The 16,503-nt window shown below is 38.8% G+C and overlaps 1 protein-coding gene across 1 annotated transcript in view; it reads right to left on the minus strand.

Annotated features, from left to right (window-relative positions):
• Positions 1–353: 353 nt before the first annotated feature.
• The window catches only part of LOC117293338, a 55,320-nt gene continuing 39,170 nt past the window's right edge, over positions 354–16,503 (minus strand). The window contains exons 9-17 of the mRNA XM_033775623.1: positions 16,252–16,371; positions 15,117–15,253; positions 12,810–12,936; positions 11,929–12,021; positions 10,395–10,598; positions 9,563–9,695; positions 8,723–8,927; positions 3,255–8,022; positions 354–1,853 (exon numbers count right to left, since the gene is read on the minus strand). Of these exons, the coding sequence (XP_033631514.1) occupies positions 1,689–1,853; positions 3,255–8,022; positions 8,723–8,927; positions 9,563–9,695; positions 10,395–10,598; positions 11,929–12,021; positions 12,810–12,936; positions 15,117–15,253; positions 16,252–16,371 (5,952 nt within the window). The 3' untranslated portion in view covers positions 354–1,688. The remainder of the gene's footprint in view (positions 1,854–3,254; positions 8,023–8,722; positions 8,928–9,562; positions 9,696–10,394; positions 10,599–11,928; positions 12,022–12,809; positions 12,937–15,116; positions 15,254–16,251; positions 16,372–16,503) is intronic.

Here is a 16,503-nt window from a genome sequence, read left to right on the forward strand (position 1 = left end):
TAATTTTTCTGCTAACAATTAATTTGAGTAATTACCAAAAGTGTCCAGTGCCTTTAAAGTGGCGAAAACGTTTGGTAATTGTCAAAGACCAGTATTCTCACTTGGTGTATCCCAACGCATCCCTGTGAAAATTTTGACTCAATTGGTCATTGAAGTTGCAAGAAAATGAAAAGAAAAAAACACCCTTGTTGTAACAAAATAGTGTGCTTTTAGACAGGAATATAAGGCCTCTGGTCAGAAGTCTTTTATAATTTTAGTGAGATATTCCCTCTTTCCAAAAAAACTATGCTACTTCAGAGGGAGCCATTTCTCACAATGTTTTATACCATTAACAGCTCTCCGTTGCTCGGTACCAAAGTGAGTTTTTATGCTAACAATTATTTGGAGTAACTTCCAAAAGTGAACAGTGCCTTTAAGCTTTCTGTGAATGGAAACTGCTCATCCAAAATGACCACCCTCTTGACCTGTAAACACAAAGAGGCTGAATGAGGTCACACTGAGGTCAAGGGTCACTACATTCAATGTCATGTGACCAATCAAACAGTAGCCCACCTGTGGCAGTAAAATGCACAATTTCACTTGACCTTCAGTGGTTCAACTGATAAGGCCTCAATGAAAGCTCTGGATTACACCCTCAAAACTGATAACCACTCCAAACTAGAGTTGCCATGACGAAACAATAATATGCTCTCTATCCTTGTTTTTCAAAAGGGTATTATTATTCATGAAGTGGTTGTCTTCAATCTAGACATGCACTTCTGTTCAAGGATTGTGGAGTTGTTTATGACAAGAGATTTTCAAGAATATATCACAAATATTGATTTGTATGTGTTGTGAAACTACTTTCTTTATCATCAATGACAAATAATACAGTTTGGACCAGTAGTTTATACAATTGCTTATCAATACAATTGTTTTTCACTGGATTTGTATTCCAAATATTATAAACAATTCTGAATATTTTTCGCCCTCTCCAAAAAAATCAATCCAAAATCACTGGGCACAAAAGGCTTTTAAATCCACATTGGAGAAGGGCAACCACTCATCAATAAGTCTTTAATAATTTTGATTTTACCCTAAAACCGGGTACTGCAATGATGTAAAGCAATACGATACCCGCTGCTACGAGATAGGATTCGAATTGCCTCTAGCTACCGGGCAACCTTGGTAATCTAGTTGGTGAAGGCACTGCTATAAAATTGCAATGATCTTGCATTCCAAACCACCTTGCCTGTGATTTTTTTAACAGATCTCTGAAAAGTACTGTGTATATACTAGAGAGTATACAATGCTTACGGGCATCTGTGTAAGGGTAAAACCCAAAGTAATATTTCTCCAGAAGACCATCGGAGCATACTGATCGAAACGTCTTTTCAGAACCACCCCACCTCATTAGAGATAGTCATTACATGGTGTTACGGCAAACCTTTCTATATCAAATTAATTTTCTTTATCCCCGATGCAAATTTATCATCTATTAAATTAAGTCTTTACTTTCACACAAAAATGTCGAGGCTCGGATTATTGAACTCCCAAAAAATTATTCATGATTATGATTCATATGTAATTAAAATTCATGTATTGTGATTCAAAACATTATTTCTTTATACACAAAATATGTACAAAAGCTAAGAATAAAAAAGTATTTACAGCACACTATCGTATCCTTTTGCAGAAAATTATGACGTTCAGCTCTGGAGCATACGTAGGGTTCTCATCAAAGCTGACAACATGGCCGCCATTGTTTGAGCCTGCCGTAGCAGCAGTTGCATATTGGGATCGTTCAGGTTTTTCCCATGAGCCTCGGAAGCTGCGGAGAGTGTGTTGCTGAAGTTTGAAGCAATCTCTTTTGTCTAAGGACAGAGAATAAAATTAAAAACAATCACAAAAATGTAAGTTTGAATGGGAACTTATTTTTGTTAAAACGAATTCACTTTGTTATTTTCCAATAAATCAACATGCATACATAAAATTATTGTTTAAGTTAAACACAAAAATATAAGCATATTAAATGCTACAAATTTAAAATAATGTTTAAAGGCACTAGACACTTTTTGTAAATGTCAAAGACCAGTATTCTCAGTTGGTGTATCCAAACATATGCATACAATAACAAATCTGTGGAAATATGGAATCAATTGTTTATCAAAGTTGCAAGCAAAATATATTAAAAAACCACTTAATTTGAACAAATTTGTGTGCCTTCAGACGCCTAAAAAAAAGCTTCAGGCTTGAACTTTTTTTAATATTTGAGGGAGAAATAACCTCTTCCTCAAAAACTAAGTTTCTTCAGAGAGAGCCATTTCTCATAAAGTTTTATATTATTAACAGCTCTCCATTGCTCTTAGTAAGTTTTATGCCAACAGTTATTTTGAGTAATTACCAATAGTGTCCAGTGCCTTAATGCAACTGTAGCTTACCCCAACACACTGCAACGCTCAAAGGCAAGTATTGGTAATTACTTAAAATAATTATTAGCATGAAACCTTACTTGGTAACGAGCAATGGGGAGCTGTTGATAGTATAAAACATTGTGAGAAACGGCTCCCTCTGAAGTAACGTAGTTTTTGAGAAAGAAGTAATTTTCCCAAATTTGATTTTCAGACCTCAGATTTAATACAATTTGAGGTCTCGAAATCAAGAATCTGAAAGCACACAACTTCGTGTGACAAGGTTATTTTTTCTTTCATTATTATCTCGCAACTTCGAAGATCGATCGAGCTCAAATTTTCACAGGTTTGTTATTTTATGCATGTTGAGATACACAAAGTGAGAAGACTGGTCTTTGATAATTACCAATACTGTCCAGTGTCTTTAAAGTCACTGGACACTATTGGTTATTACTCAAAATAATTGTTAGCATAAAATTTTACTTGGTAACAACCAATGGAGATCTGTTGATAGTATAAAACATTGTGAGAAACGACTCCCTCTGAAGTAACGTAGTTTTCGAGAAAGAAGTAAATTCTCACTAAAATATTTGAATTGAAATCAATAGCTCAGTCGAGGTCTCAAATTCAAGACTTCAACTGAAAGCCTTTTATTATGCATCTAATAGCACACAAAATAATGCAACAGGGGTGTGTTTTCATTCATTATTCTCTTGCAACTTCAATGACCAATTGAGTCAAACATTTTCAAAATGGTTATTTTATGCATATGTTGGAATACAACAAGAGAGAATACTTGTCTTTTACATACCAAAGGTATCCAGTTCTTTAAATATCATGAGTGTTGCATTGATGGGCACTCACCTTGTTTCCAAGATTTGTTGCTTGCATTATAGACACCATTGCCTTCATCATTTGCTGTGTGTCTGAGCAGAGTCTAGCAAGGGTATGCATACTGCTATTGACACTCCTGACTAGCTGGGCTTCAGACTGTCCAGCACTGCTCACCAGCATCTTCGTATTGCTGGTGAACTCCCGCACCTCAGACACCAAGGAATCCTTGCAAAATTTGAACTGTCTCAAGCTGGGCTCTGATTCTTCTGCTAAGATGCAGGTTTGTAGCTCCGAGATCAGAAGCCTGATGTCTCCAAGAGCTTCTGCGACAGATTCTTTGCCAAGGTACTCTTTACTTTCCAGTTCTAAGGTGTAAGAGTCGGCACTTACGTCCGACTCAAAGCTGTTCATGGATTTAGATGATGTGAAGGATGGAGGAGGGACGAAGTGCTCAGGGAGAGCTCGAGGTCTGGATTTGACTGGCGGCAGAGAGACAGGGAGTGGAGGTGGTGTGGAGAAGTCGTCAGAGTCTGTGCTGTCCTGGTCGTAGCCACTAGGACTTGGAAGCGGGACTGGCGATAGCTGCATCTCAGATGAGGATGAGGATAAAGAGTCGTCAGAAGGGTACATTGCCTTCCTCGGGGAGGCTGGAGGGTTATTCGGACGAGGAGGAGGCGGGCGCTTGGGCAGGGATGCATGAATCGAACCTGGGCCTGGGTACTTTTGAGGGGATGATGGGTATGAAACGGGCCTGCTTGTTGCTTTGCTTAAGGACTGGCTTTGCCGAAGTGGTGCAAAAGATAAATCAGATGCACTACTTAAGTCTTCTGACTTCGATCTTGCATCGTAGAGAGAAACTGGGCGAGGATTTGTTTGTGGCTCATCAAACACATCACTGAGGTCTTGTGAAACACGCCGATGTAATCCTCCTACTGTTCTAAGTTTCTGTGATTCTTTAAAAGAAGGTTCTCCAGATTTGTCTTTTTTGTGATCAAACATCGACACGTCGTAAGAATCCTTTCTAGAAAGTGATCGAAACGCCCTCAAGGGTCTCGACCTTCTCTTTTCTTTCGGTGAGGTCGGCAGAGCGGGCTCGTCAGATTTGCTGGAACTTTTTGAAAAAGGTTTCGCTCCCCGAAGGAATGATAAACTTCTTGAAGGAGACAATAGCTTCGCAATAGATGAAGGACTCGATGATGATACAGTGTTCCTGAAATTCTGTTTCTCTTTTGAGCGTTTGAGGTGATCTGGTTTTGGAGGCGGGGGCGGGGGAGCCTTCCTTCTTGGTTTCTTACCATCTGGAGCAACACCTGCTGAGAAGGTATTACTCCTTGCAATTGGTCGATGGCTTTCATTTTCAAGTCCCAGCTCACTGTCTACTGATAATCGTGGACCAAGGATAGTTTTATTGTTCGTGTTTGATTTTGTTTTGTTATCAATAATTTCACTTGGTCCTAGGTTCACATCCTCTCCTCTCCTTGAATCTCGATAAGCTTCCTCATCCTCTGTCCCTTCATTAGTCAAACCAGAGCGTTGACCCGGTGCAAACGACGAAGACCTTTTAACAGTCTTCACCGTTTCTTCAATTTGTACTGCACACTTTCCATTCATTTGGTCAGAGCTGACCGTCTTACTGACAACCTTCAGAGATGAGGACCTATGGACAGAGCTAGAGCGCTCCTGCACTTCAACAGCCTTCCCCGTCTCAAACTGATAGATCTTCTTGAACAATCCTGGTGAATACCTCCTTCTGGGTGGGGGCTCTGGGGCACTCGGAGATGTCTCCTTCGGCTCTGATTTCTCGGGGGGAACTGTCGTATCAAAATCCCCTCCAGTAAGACTATCCACACTAGCCTGTCGAGCTACCTTTGGTCTAACAACTCTTTTTGGAGGCACTTTCGGAGCAACTTTAATTGACTTGACCTCTGGAATTGGCTCAACAGCAGTGAGAAGAGCAGCTAGAACTGAGTCTGGAATATCTTTAGATGACTCAATAGAACCACAATCATCTCCACCATCTGAGTCAATTTCAGAACTTCCTCTAATTTCTGCACTCGGTGTTTCGCAATCCTTAGATTGCTCTGTGAATGTGGAGTCTTCATTCAAATGGTTTCCCCTGTTTCTTACTTCAACTCGTTTCGCCTCCTTGAATTTACTTTGTCCGGTGTTTATCTCATCCAAAGCGACACCAATGTGGTCCAGATCGCCAGGTCCTAGCTGACTGAATCCGCTGTCCTGGCTAGAACTCAACATACTGGAACTTATCTTCCTTGGTCTGCTTGATGACGCATTGCTGGGGTTTGGTTCCCCTTTGCTTGGAGATACTGGTACTTTAATAGGGGAGTTTGGTCTTGAGTTACTTTGTATTGTGGAGCTCTCTGGTTCAGTTGCATTATGCTGTGTAATTGGGCTCTCTTCTTGGGATCTAATTGGGCTATCATTTTGAAGAGCTTGGATTGGGCTTTTTTCATGAGATCTAGTTGCACTATCTTTTTGAAAAGCTTGAATTGGGCTCTCTTTTTGAGATCTAATTGGGCTATCCTTTAGAAGAGTTTGAATTGGGCTCTTTTCTTGAGATCTGATTGGGCTATCTTGAAGAAGAGCTTGGATTGGGCTCTCTTCGTGAGATCTAATTGGGCTATCTTTTTGAAGAGCTTGAATTGGGCTCTTTTCTTCAGATCTAATTGGGCTATCTTTTTGAAAAGCTTGGATTGGGCTTTCTTCTTGAGATCTGATGGTGCTATCTTTTTTAGATCTAATCGGGCTATCTTTTAGAAGAGCTTGGATAGGGCTCTTTTCTTGAGATCTGATTGGGCTATCTTTTAGAAGAGCTTGGGTTGGGCTCTCATCTTTAAATCTAATTGGGCTATCTTTTTTAGATCTAATTGGGCTTTCTTTTAAAGAAGCTCTGATTGTTCTATCTTTCTCAAGATGGATTGGGCTATCTTTTGAGAAAAGTGTAGTATGAAAATCTGCTTTAGGAGATGCACTACAAGTGTTAAGTTGTCCTTTGGGAAGTTCAATTTCTAGGGATGTAATTTCTTTACTTAGGATGGGCCCCTCGATCAAATTGATCATGACGGTAGTGGTGAAACTACTGTCACTTGAGCTTGGTGATTTAGTTGGAGTTTTGGGTGGAGAAATTGGTGGTGTAATTGCGGGAGGTGGTGGAACAATCAGTGATTCTATGACTCCAATGTCAAAGTCCGACAATGGTGGGGGAGGAATGACAGCATTAAGGAGCTCCTCATCAAGATCTCCCGTTTCCACTGTAGGAGGAGAGACGATTAAAGAGGCGATCAGTTCATCGATGGTGTCCTCCTGGGACTTAGAATCTGATTCCAGTGTGTCACTCGCTGAACCCTCAAAGGCACTCAAGTTTGGACTACTTCCATGTAGGGTTGATATGCTGTCGGTATCAGACCCTAAGGAGCTGACCAGGTTTGGAGGATTGTCCCCCGAGAGCTCTGGGGTAGGGGTCGGGTCACGATCCACATACTCTGCTCTTGATGGAGATTTCCTTCCGCAAACCATGCTGAAATAGTCTGACGGAGAATGGCTGAGGAAGGATTCATCTGCGACGCCGTTGTCGATGATTTCAGAGGAGATGGTCTCATTACCGGAATCCGATTCACATTCTGGATCCCGCTGGACGGATCTGCTGAGGAGGTTGTCTCTATGGTGGAGGCTGACGTTTATTGCGTCTAAGGCGGAGAGTTGGAACCCATGAGCTTCATCTGACACCTCCTCTTCTACATCAGGAGAAGGTAGATCAATGATCGATACAGGCACAGGCGAGTCAGAAGCAGGCAGTTTGTCAACCTGCTCTTCGTCAGTCTTCCTTGTGTAAAGGTTTGATAAATTTAGTGGAGGGATTTCTGATTCTGTTAGAGAATCATCTTTGCCTGGACTGCTGACAAATGAAGTTTGTGTTAGGTCGACAATGTCGCTGTCAACACTGCTGTTTGAGCGAGATGAGTTATGGAAGGCATCTGTCTTTATGTCTCTATCGTTCTCATCTTGGTTATCATTGCTTGCATCTCGAAGACCATCCTCTTTGCTGGCTTGTCTGGTATGAGCGAGTAACACAGAGTCCTGAACAACAAGTTTGCCTCTTGAACTGTTCTCATTGGACACAGGAATCATTTCTTGCAATTCTGATTCTGTCTCATCCTCATCCTCCTCCTCCTCCCCCTCCCCCTCCCCCTCCTCCTCAGCATAGTCTTCACAATCCGAGAGAGACGGGCAAATTTCTCCAACAGGGATCAAGCTGTTATCATTGTAGATAGTATAATGCAAAAGTTTGACTTGTCCTTTACTCTTCCTCTCGTTAATCGGCGAGTACATCGCGACGGAATCGCTCACATCAAAATGTTTTGTAAGAGACTTCCTCCTGGGCATGTTATACGTGTCTCCGCTCGTCTCTAAATACACCCTCTTCTCCTCTGACCCATCAATCATCATGTCAAGTCTGTTTTCCTGCATAGGTGCAAGGCTGTCCTCTCCCGTTTCTGATTTTGGGGTTCGGACATCCTCAAACATGTCCTCAACCATGTCAGAGAGCTTCGTCAAGTCCAGGGATTTGTCACTCCAGGATGAGATGGTACTACTGTCTGAGGCGGACTTGGAGATGGTGCTGGAGTTGAGGGAGTTGTTGCTGTTTTTGTGGAGGGTGTTGTTGTAGCTGTCTGAGGGTTCATATTCTTCAGACTCTTCCTGGATGGTATAAGACATCACAGCGCCGTCCGGTTGCCCGCCTGCTGCTTCTAAAGGATGAAAGCGACCCAAGGCTTTCAATCTGAAACGATAAGAAACATAAGTAAGTTAGGTTTGCGGTGAGTAGTGGGGGCTCCAAGAAAAGCCGGTTTGTACTGCTAGACGTTTTTCTAGACGTGCTCTGACCGTCTTCTGGAGTAAATTGTTAAACACAAAAACTATTTTATCATTGTGTCAGTGCAAAAACATTGTTATCTCCTTTAAGGCAAAGTGTACGTTTGTTTGTTTTTTCCCGATTGCTTTTAAATCCTCTATAAATTTAGATGTATATAGATTAAAACGAACCTGTGAAAATTTCATTTTAAAAGGTGGTTACTGTGGTAATGCTTCTCAGAATCAAATTGGGGGAATAAAAACTTACATCTTTTTACACATTACTTTGAAAGGGAAATATGCTAGCGCGAGTTTGAAACAGAATTTTAAAGAGTTTTTGTAAAGGTACAAACTTGGAAAATTTGCTACGAAACAGTTTGTCAGATTGTCTATAATTGTACCTTTTTTTTTGCTTTTTAACCAAAGCGCATTTATGAATGGGAATAAAAGAAAATTGACTCGATCATTCTTAAACGGCCGTTTGAAACCTTGCAGAGTCGTGGCCAGGCGGTATAGGCACTCGCCTTCGTTCCTTTATCACACTGCCAGGACCCTGCCGGTTTTAAAAGGCCGCCTAAGAACTCGTCACCACTCTTTTTATTCCCTTTATAATACTAAAAAATACTGACCTATTAATGTAAGCAATATCTGCTTCATAAGGTGGAGGTCCCATGGATAAATCCACTGTATATTCTCCCTCTCCTCCTCCTCTATGCCCACCCCACTCTGTCCTTCCATCAGCTTCTCCCTCCCCCGATACCAGCTCCGATACCAGGCCATTGGGGTAGTTCCAATCTGCTAGGATAACACGATGCTTATCAGCATAAGGCGGAGCTGCACAGAGAGAAAACAAATAATACATTCAGCCACATTCAACTTTGCTGTTAGTAACGACACTGGGATCGATTTCACAAAGAGTTTGGAGATATTTAAAACTTAAGGCTAGCCCTATTTAGGGCGAATAACTCGTCAAAACTCAAGATGAGACTAGTCTTTTAAGACTAGTCTCATCTTGAGTTAAAACTCTTTGTGACATCAACCCCTGAACACCCGTTAAAAATAAAATAACAAAGTTGTGGAAAATGCAAGTTGCAAGAGAATAATGAAACAAAAAGCACCCTTCTTGCACAAATTTGTGTGCCTTCAGATTCTTAAAAAGGCTTTAGGCCTGAAGTCTTTTAACATTTGAGTAAGAAACTACCTCTTTCTCAAAAACTCAATGCTTTAGAGGGAGCGTTTCTCACATTGTTTTATACTATCAACAGCTCTCCATTGCTCGTTTCCAAGTACGTTTTTATGCTAACAATTATTTTGAGTAATTACCAATAGTGTCCAGTGCCTTTAAGATACAACAGTCATCAATAAAGTACCAATAAAACCCATGATCTCATCCTAGATATGAAAGTATTTGTCCACAAAGCAGTGTGTTTTGTTCTATTCCTGGCATTGAAACTACATAGAAAGCTTACCTTCAGTTTCTGCTGAGTGGGAGTAGTGCGATGGTAGAAGGGAGCGATTGCCATCTACAAACAGTCGGTAGTACCCATTAACTAGAGTAACCATGTCGTATGCATCGTCATGAGTAAGGAGCATGACGATCGGCTGTGGAGAGAAGGAGAGGAATATGATGATGTTTGTCCGACAATATATATATGGAAATCGCTTGTGACACTTTTTGAAACTTAAACAGTCAACTGGTTTCAACTGGAATTAATTGGTGTCCAATTGGTACATGTTGGAATTCCAGTTGAAACCAGTTACAAAGTCAACTTGTTTCAACTGGAATTAACTGGTGTCCACTGGTACATGTTGGAATTCCAGTTGAAACCAGTTACAAAGTCAACTTGTTTCAACCGGAATTAACTGGTGTCCAATTGGTACATGTTGGAATTCCAGTTGAAATTAGTTAAACAGTCAACATGTTTCAACTGGTTTCAACTGGAATCAATTGTTGTCCAATTGGAACATGTTGGATGTAGCTCAACTTGTTGCAAAAGAAACCAGTTGAAACCAGTAGTTGCCAACTGGTAATTATTGTGGTGTCAACAGGAACCAGTTCAATCCAGTTATCAATTCAACTGGACCAGTTGGGACCAGTTAACACCAGTTGAACTGGTTTCCACTGGAATTTTCATACCAACAAGATTTAACATTATTGTAAATAAGGATAATAAATCAGTTATTGAGAAAAGCACTTTAGAAACCTGACATTCCTGCTATCCCGAATATGATACAAAACATTAAAAAATAGATCTTGACAGAAGTTTTGAAAACAAAATAAAATAAAATATTCAAACTGACCTTTTCATTTTTGACATGTAACTCCACCCTTAGGCAGTCACCATCGACTAGTGCAGGACAAAGTTGAATATCAGTCAACTGACTGAACTCAGCCAACAATGACGTGACGTTATGTACCATGCTGATGATCTGAGTTATACCACATTTTGGACCAACCAGCACGGTGCAATGGTAGTCTAATAAGTTTTCACTCTCCACATTTGTCTACAGAGAAACCACCATCGGAAAGAAAGATGTTAGGCTTTGTACGGATCAAACATAATAACAGTTTTGATTTGAAGAAAATTATCTAATTATATCCTAGGCCTAATTTCATAAAGCACAAAAAAAAATTGCTCAGCACAACTAAATTATGCTTAGCAGAATAAGGTTACCAGCTAAAATAACGTTTCAAATGTAGCATCTGTGATTGGTACACTGCTTATTGCTGCTTAGCAGACATTTGTTCCGAAATATATTCTGCTTAAGCAGCTCTATGAAATTGACACTGTTTTTAAGTCGATTCGTCACCTGTGTGCATATTTTCTGAGCATTGAAACAGTTTAACCATAACTAAACTATGCCTGTCTCAGCTTAGACTAATATAACTAATTGTGTAGAACCTAGAAATATTGTGGTAGCAGTATTTGCCAACCTATTGATACACCTTCATTGTTCTCATTATTGATGTTAATAAAGAAATATACATTTAGTGAAACTTTTTTTAGCTATTTAGTTTATCTGGGGTAAATCATTGCAACAAGTTTCTAGTGTATCGTGTGTTTTACAACTGCCTTCGTATGGAATCTAACTAGCCTTTTGATAAGAGCAATAAACCTATCCTAAACTACAAAACTCTTAATCAGAGAAATTGCAAAAAAAATTACCAATGAAGACTTTATAAAAACAATAGTTTGCTAAAGAAATTGCTAAAAACTTTCATATTGACGACAAACCACACAAATGAGAAATTGCAACAATGTTGAAAAAATATGAAATATCATACAAATGAGAAATTACAATAATGCAGTTTTTTAAAATCACAAGAATAAAGATACATTCAAAACAAGAAAATGCAGTTTTCAAAATCACAAGAATAAAGACACTTCAAAACAAGTAAATGCAGTTTTCAAAATCACAAGAATAAAGACATTCAAAACAAGTAAATGCAGTTTTCAAAATCACAAGAATAAAGACACATTCAAAACAAGTAAATGCAGTTTTCAAAATCACAAGAATAAAGATACATTCAAAACAAGAAATGCAGTTTTCAAAATCACAAGAATAAAGACACATTCAAAACAAGTAAATGCAGTTTTCAAAATCACAAGAATAAAGATACATTCAAAACAAGAAATGCAGAGTTCAAAATCACAACAACATACAACACTCAAGATCAGTGTCACACATCACATTAATAGTATCCACACCAAAAATATGTTCACAAAGCTGTAATATGAATCGAAAGATAACAAATGCACATTCGTTCAAAATAATGTTTTGGTTTTTCTTCACAATTGGTTTTTCTGAAATGAGTTAGGAAACTTGTACGTACCACCATAGTGCCAGTGAAGAATCGACCCCCAAATGACCTTAAGTCACAAATGATCTTCAGGTAGTGCAGTTTAGCTTGTAACTCGGTGAGATGCTGCAAGACAAAACAAAATTGAATCAAATACAATTTCGGGAAAACATTTTGGGGGGGGAGCTGGGCCAGTAAATACCTTTGATAAGCCTCAAGTGGATAAGTTGAAAGAGCATGACAAAGCAGTTTTGCACATGATACTGGACAGTACTGGCACTGGACACCTAGAGTATTTGTCAAAGACCAGTTTCTCAAAATAATTGTTGGTATAAAAACTTACTTGGTAATGAGCAAAGGAGAGCTGTTAATAATATAAAACATTGCGAGGAACGGCACCCTCTGAAGTAATGTAGTTTTTGAAAAAGAAGTAATTTCTCACTCAAACATTGAAAGACTTCAAGCCTGAAGCATTTTCAGGCATCTGAAAGCATTCTGATTTGTGCAACAAGGGTGTTTCTTCTTTCATTTCTCTCTTGCAACTCCAATGATCATTATTGCGCCCAAATTTCCCAAGTTTGTTATTGCATGTGTAACAATATCTGTGTTTACCCGCCAACAGAGGGCGCTGTTGACAGTGATTAAAACATGGCTTCTCCATAAATAGTTCTCTGTTTGAGTCTCTACTTTAGATGTAACCCAAGCTAGGTCTTTAAACATGGTGGCAGCAGTGGGATACGAACCCAGGGCATAGATATTGGGATACACCAAGTGAGTACTGGTCTCTGTCAATTACCAAACGTGTCCAGTGCCTTTAAGACTAGCGGGAGTTCTTTCTTTCTTGGCAAGGATAAAGACCTCTTGCAGTTAATAATCTGGTCTACTGCTGACCTAACTATGGATGTTATTCCTACCTTTTGGCCCGGTGCAGAGAGACACTGACTCTGCTTCACATGCTGACCAATCAGCCTCTTCAGTTCCTTGGATTTCATCTTCTTACAAATGGATGGAGGTAGGAACCTATCTAGCCCTTCTTCTTTCCTACAAAGAGAGAAAGCGGACGAACATTAAATGGTGGTACAGTTTATATGTGTAGTTTATTTTGTCAAGTGCATCAGACTCAAGCTCTGGTGTTTTGGACCAGCAGAGTGGGGGTTCTAGTCCCTCTTTTGGTAAAAACGTGACAGCATACAAAACCAGTTACAACCCCTTGACTGAAGGAATGACGTGTCAGCGCATGCTCAGGAAAAGTGGTTATTCCCCCGAATTTGGTCCGCATGCACATTCTGTTGACAGCATGGTAAATGGGGCACAATTCCGTGAAAATTTTAGCCTGTTTACAAAAGTTTTGTAGGCTCATTGTACAAAATCTTTTAATTTGGAAACACCGGATGACCAAACAAAGTAATAATTGTGAAATGTAGGATTTTTTCTTCAAAATTGTGTTATGTTTTGTTGAACTTTGGTGGTATATTTTAGGGATGATCAGGCAAAGTTTTTTTATCTCATGCACTTTAACAATTTTTCTAGTTCAAATATTTGTTTATGAAACAGACAGTTATTACATGTGTAACCGCATGTTTTAGAAACCCCCGAACAAAAATATTGACAAAATAGGGAGACCGCCAACATAGGGCTAGTAGATATTATTATTATTATTATTATTATTATTATTATTATTATTATTATTATTATTATTATTATTATTATTATTATTATTATTATTATTATTATTATTATTATTATTATTATTATTATTACTGGTTTATTGTAAAAACATCTGCTTGTCGCAGTCCAGAGACTGAATTAAAATACAGATTTACATTATAATATAAACATTTTAAAAAGCAGAGGAGAAAATTTATACACAAGAAAAATTGGAAATATAAGAGCAAAGTCAAAAGAGACGTTATGATAACTAAAATTAGATAAAACAAAAACAATAAATATTTAACAAGCACACTTAACTAACAAACCCAACTGAGACCAACCAAAAAAAACACAACAAACAAACAACCAAACGAACATCCAACCAAACAAACACCCCGACATACAAACAAACCCCAAGGAACAGCAGCCCGACAAACATACCCCACCCCCGCCAACAGACACCACAACAAACACCCCAACAAGCAAACAAACAAACAAACAAACAAACAAATAAACAAACAAACAAACGAACAAACAACCAAACAAACACCCCAACAAACAAACAAACAAACAAACGAACGAACGAACGAACGAACGAACGAACGAACAAACAAACAAACAAACAAACACTCCACCAAACGAACAAACACTTCACCAGACAAACAAACACATTAAAAACACACTAACAAAAAAACCAAACACACACGCGCAAAAAGGTAAAAAAGACAAAACAAATACACAAACAAGAAAATAAAAACTGGGAATAAAATCGATGGTAAAAATTTGAGGCCTGCCAAAATGTGTTACATGTTCAAAATACTGGTGAGGTAGGGAATGGGGCTAGACCTGTATCGGTTGGTTCTGCACCTAATACTAGACAAAGAGTCGGAAATCCTAAGGTTATTATTCCTTGCAGGAGGCAGCCACTCTCTATGCTTGCTTGAGGACAGGAGCGAATTACCAAAGTTCAAAGAGAGCTGTTCAAGTCTTTCAGTGAGGGGCGGAATGTTAAGCACCACACAAGTATCAGCATAAGGTTTATATTCACAAAAAACCCAAGTAAGTATGATACGGAATGCCTTTCGTTGCATTTTCTCAAGGCACTCTCTTTGGACTTTGGTAAGACCACAAAACCAGGCAGGTGAGGCGTATTCAAGAGTTGGTCGAACATATTGCAAATACACTGTTCTCAAGTCATTAACAGGAATGTTACATCCTTTAAGTTGACGCAAGAAGTACAGTTTTTTGTTGAAGGCTTTACACATGTAATCAACCTGAGTATCCCATTTAAGGTTTTCTTGTATATGAATGCCCAGAAGCTTAACACAGTTCGTTTGATTGATGACATTATTACCAATTTGAAAAATGGGCTTAACAGGTTGGTGTCTTTGGAAGCAAGAAATCATGACTTGACATAGCTAGCTCATAGATAGCTCACTTGGTAGAGTGCCAGCACATAAATCTGGAGGTCGTTGGTTCGAATCCCACTCAAGTCAATTTTTCTTTGTTCAACTCCAAAAATGTTTTAGAAACGGTTACACTTTTACAAAAATAACCTGAGGTGTACTTACTCCAAAGCTTTAAGGGAGACTTTTGCCGATTGCTTGCTGTTGAGGAAATGTTGTTGTATTTGTAGGGCAGCCAGGCGGATTGCTCTATCACTGTCTAGTTCATCAACAAACCACTCGTTGATAACGTCGTTACAACACTAAATTAGACAAAGATAAGCGACAAGAAATCATGTGTTAATATGTTTTGTTAATAAGAATATGAAAACTCCATAACCTCAGACATACATTGTTTGTAGCTCATTCCTGAACATCACGAGAAAGCATGTACATACAAGGGCCCAATTTCATAACTGTCCATAAAAGAATGCTTAACAAAAAGTTTTGCTAAGCAAAAAGTGAGTGGGGCACCAGTTGCAATAATGTAAACCTTATGAAATTTTGGTTGGTGACCTGTTTCTGCTAAACACAATTTTTCTGTGCTTACAGGCTTTTCAAAATTGGGCCCACACCATTGCATGTCAGTGATGTCTTAAGGAATTTGCATATTCGAATTGTCTGCCCTTAGATGCACTTATTATAAAAAAAAAATAATAATAATAATATTTTAAATTATGTTTTCTAAAACCCAAGCAAACATTGTATATACTAAAGTGATTTAGAGAACAGTATACACAATGTGTAGTCTAAGTTTAAACAACAACTAAAAAATAACACTGTTCCAAGTAGCCTATTTGTTTTTCCATTTCATTTTCCAACTCCATTCGGAGGTTGTTGGCCAAAGTACAGCTCAATTATTTTTATGGGTTTAAAGCCATTGGACACTTCCGGTAATTAGTATTGTCCAAAGGCCCACACTTCGTGTATCACAACTTATATATAAAATAACAAACCTGTGAAAATTTAGGCTCAATCGGTCATCGGAGTCGGGAGAAAATAATGGGAAAACCCACCCTTGTTTCTGCCTGTTTTGCCGTGTCATGACATGTGTTTAAAATAAATCCTTAATTCTCGCTATCGAGAATTGATAATTGTTTCCATGTTTTCTCAAAAAGTCTTTCACCATTACCTTCTGTAGACCCTGTAAGTTATTTGTAAATCTGTGAACTTTTGTTTTTTCTTCCTGTTCCGAAAGTGTATAATGGCTTTAAAACCCAAAGATAATTTCCAATCCATACTTGATATTAAATCCATTTACCTGTAAGTAGAAGTAGTCAAAGGCTTTGGAGTCCTTACTAAGGAGGTCATAGGCATCTTGAGGTACAAAGGTCACTCGGAGTAGGCACTTCCAGTCTTGGCTGCCAGGCCTGCTGGCAATCTAAAAAGCAGTATAAAACATTGTAAGAAACATAGTAGTATAGTTTTTGAGAAAAAGGTACTTTCTCACTCAAATATTAAAAGACTTCAGGCCTGAAGCCTTTTATTGGGCATCTTAAAGCACACACATTTG

This window comes from Asterias rubens, chromosome 8 (genome assembly GCF_902459465.1).
Source record: "Asterias rubens chromosome 8, eAstRub1.3, whole genome shotgun sequence".
NCBI lineage: Eukaryota > Metazoa > Echinodermata > Asteroidea > Forcipulatida > Asteriidae > Asterias > Asterias rubens.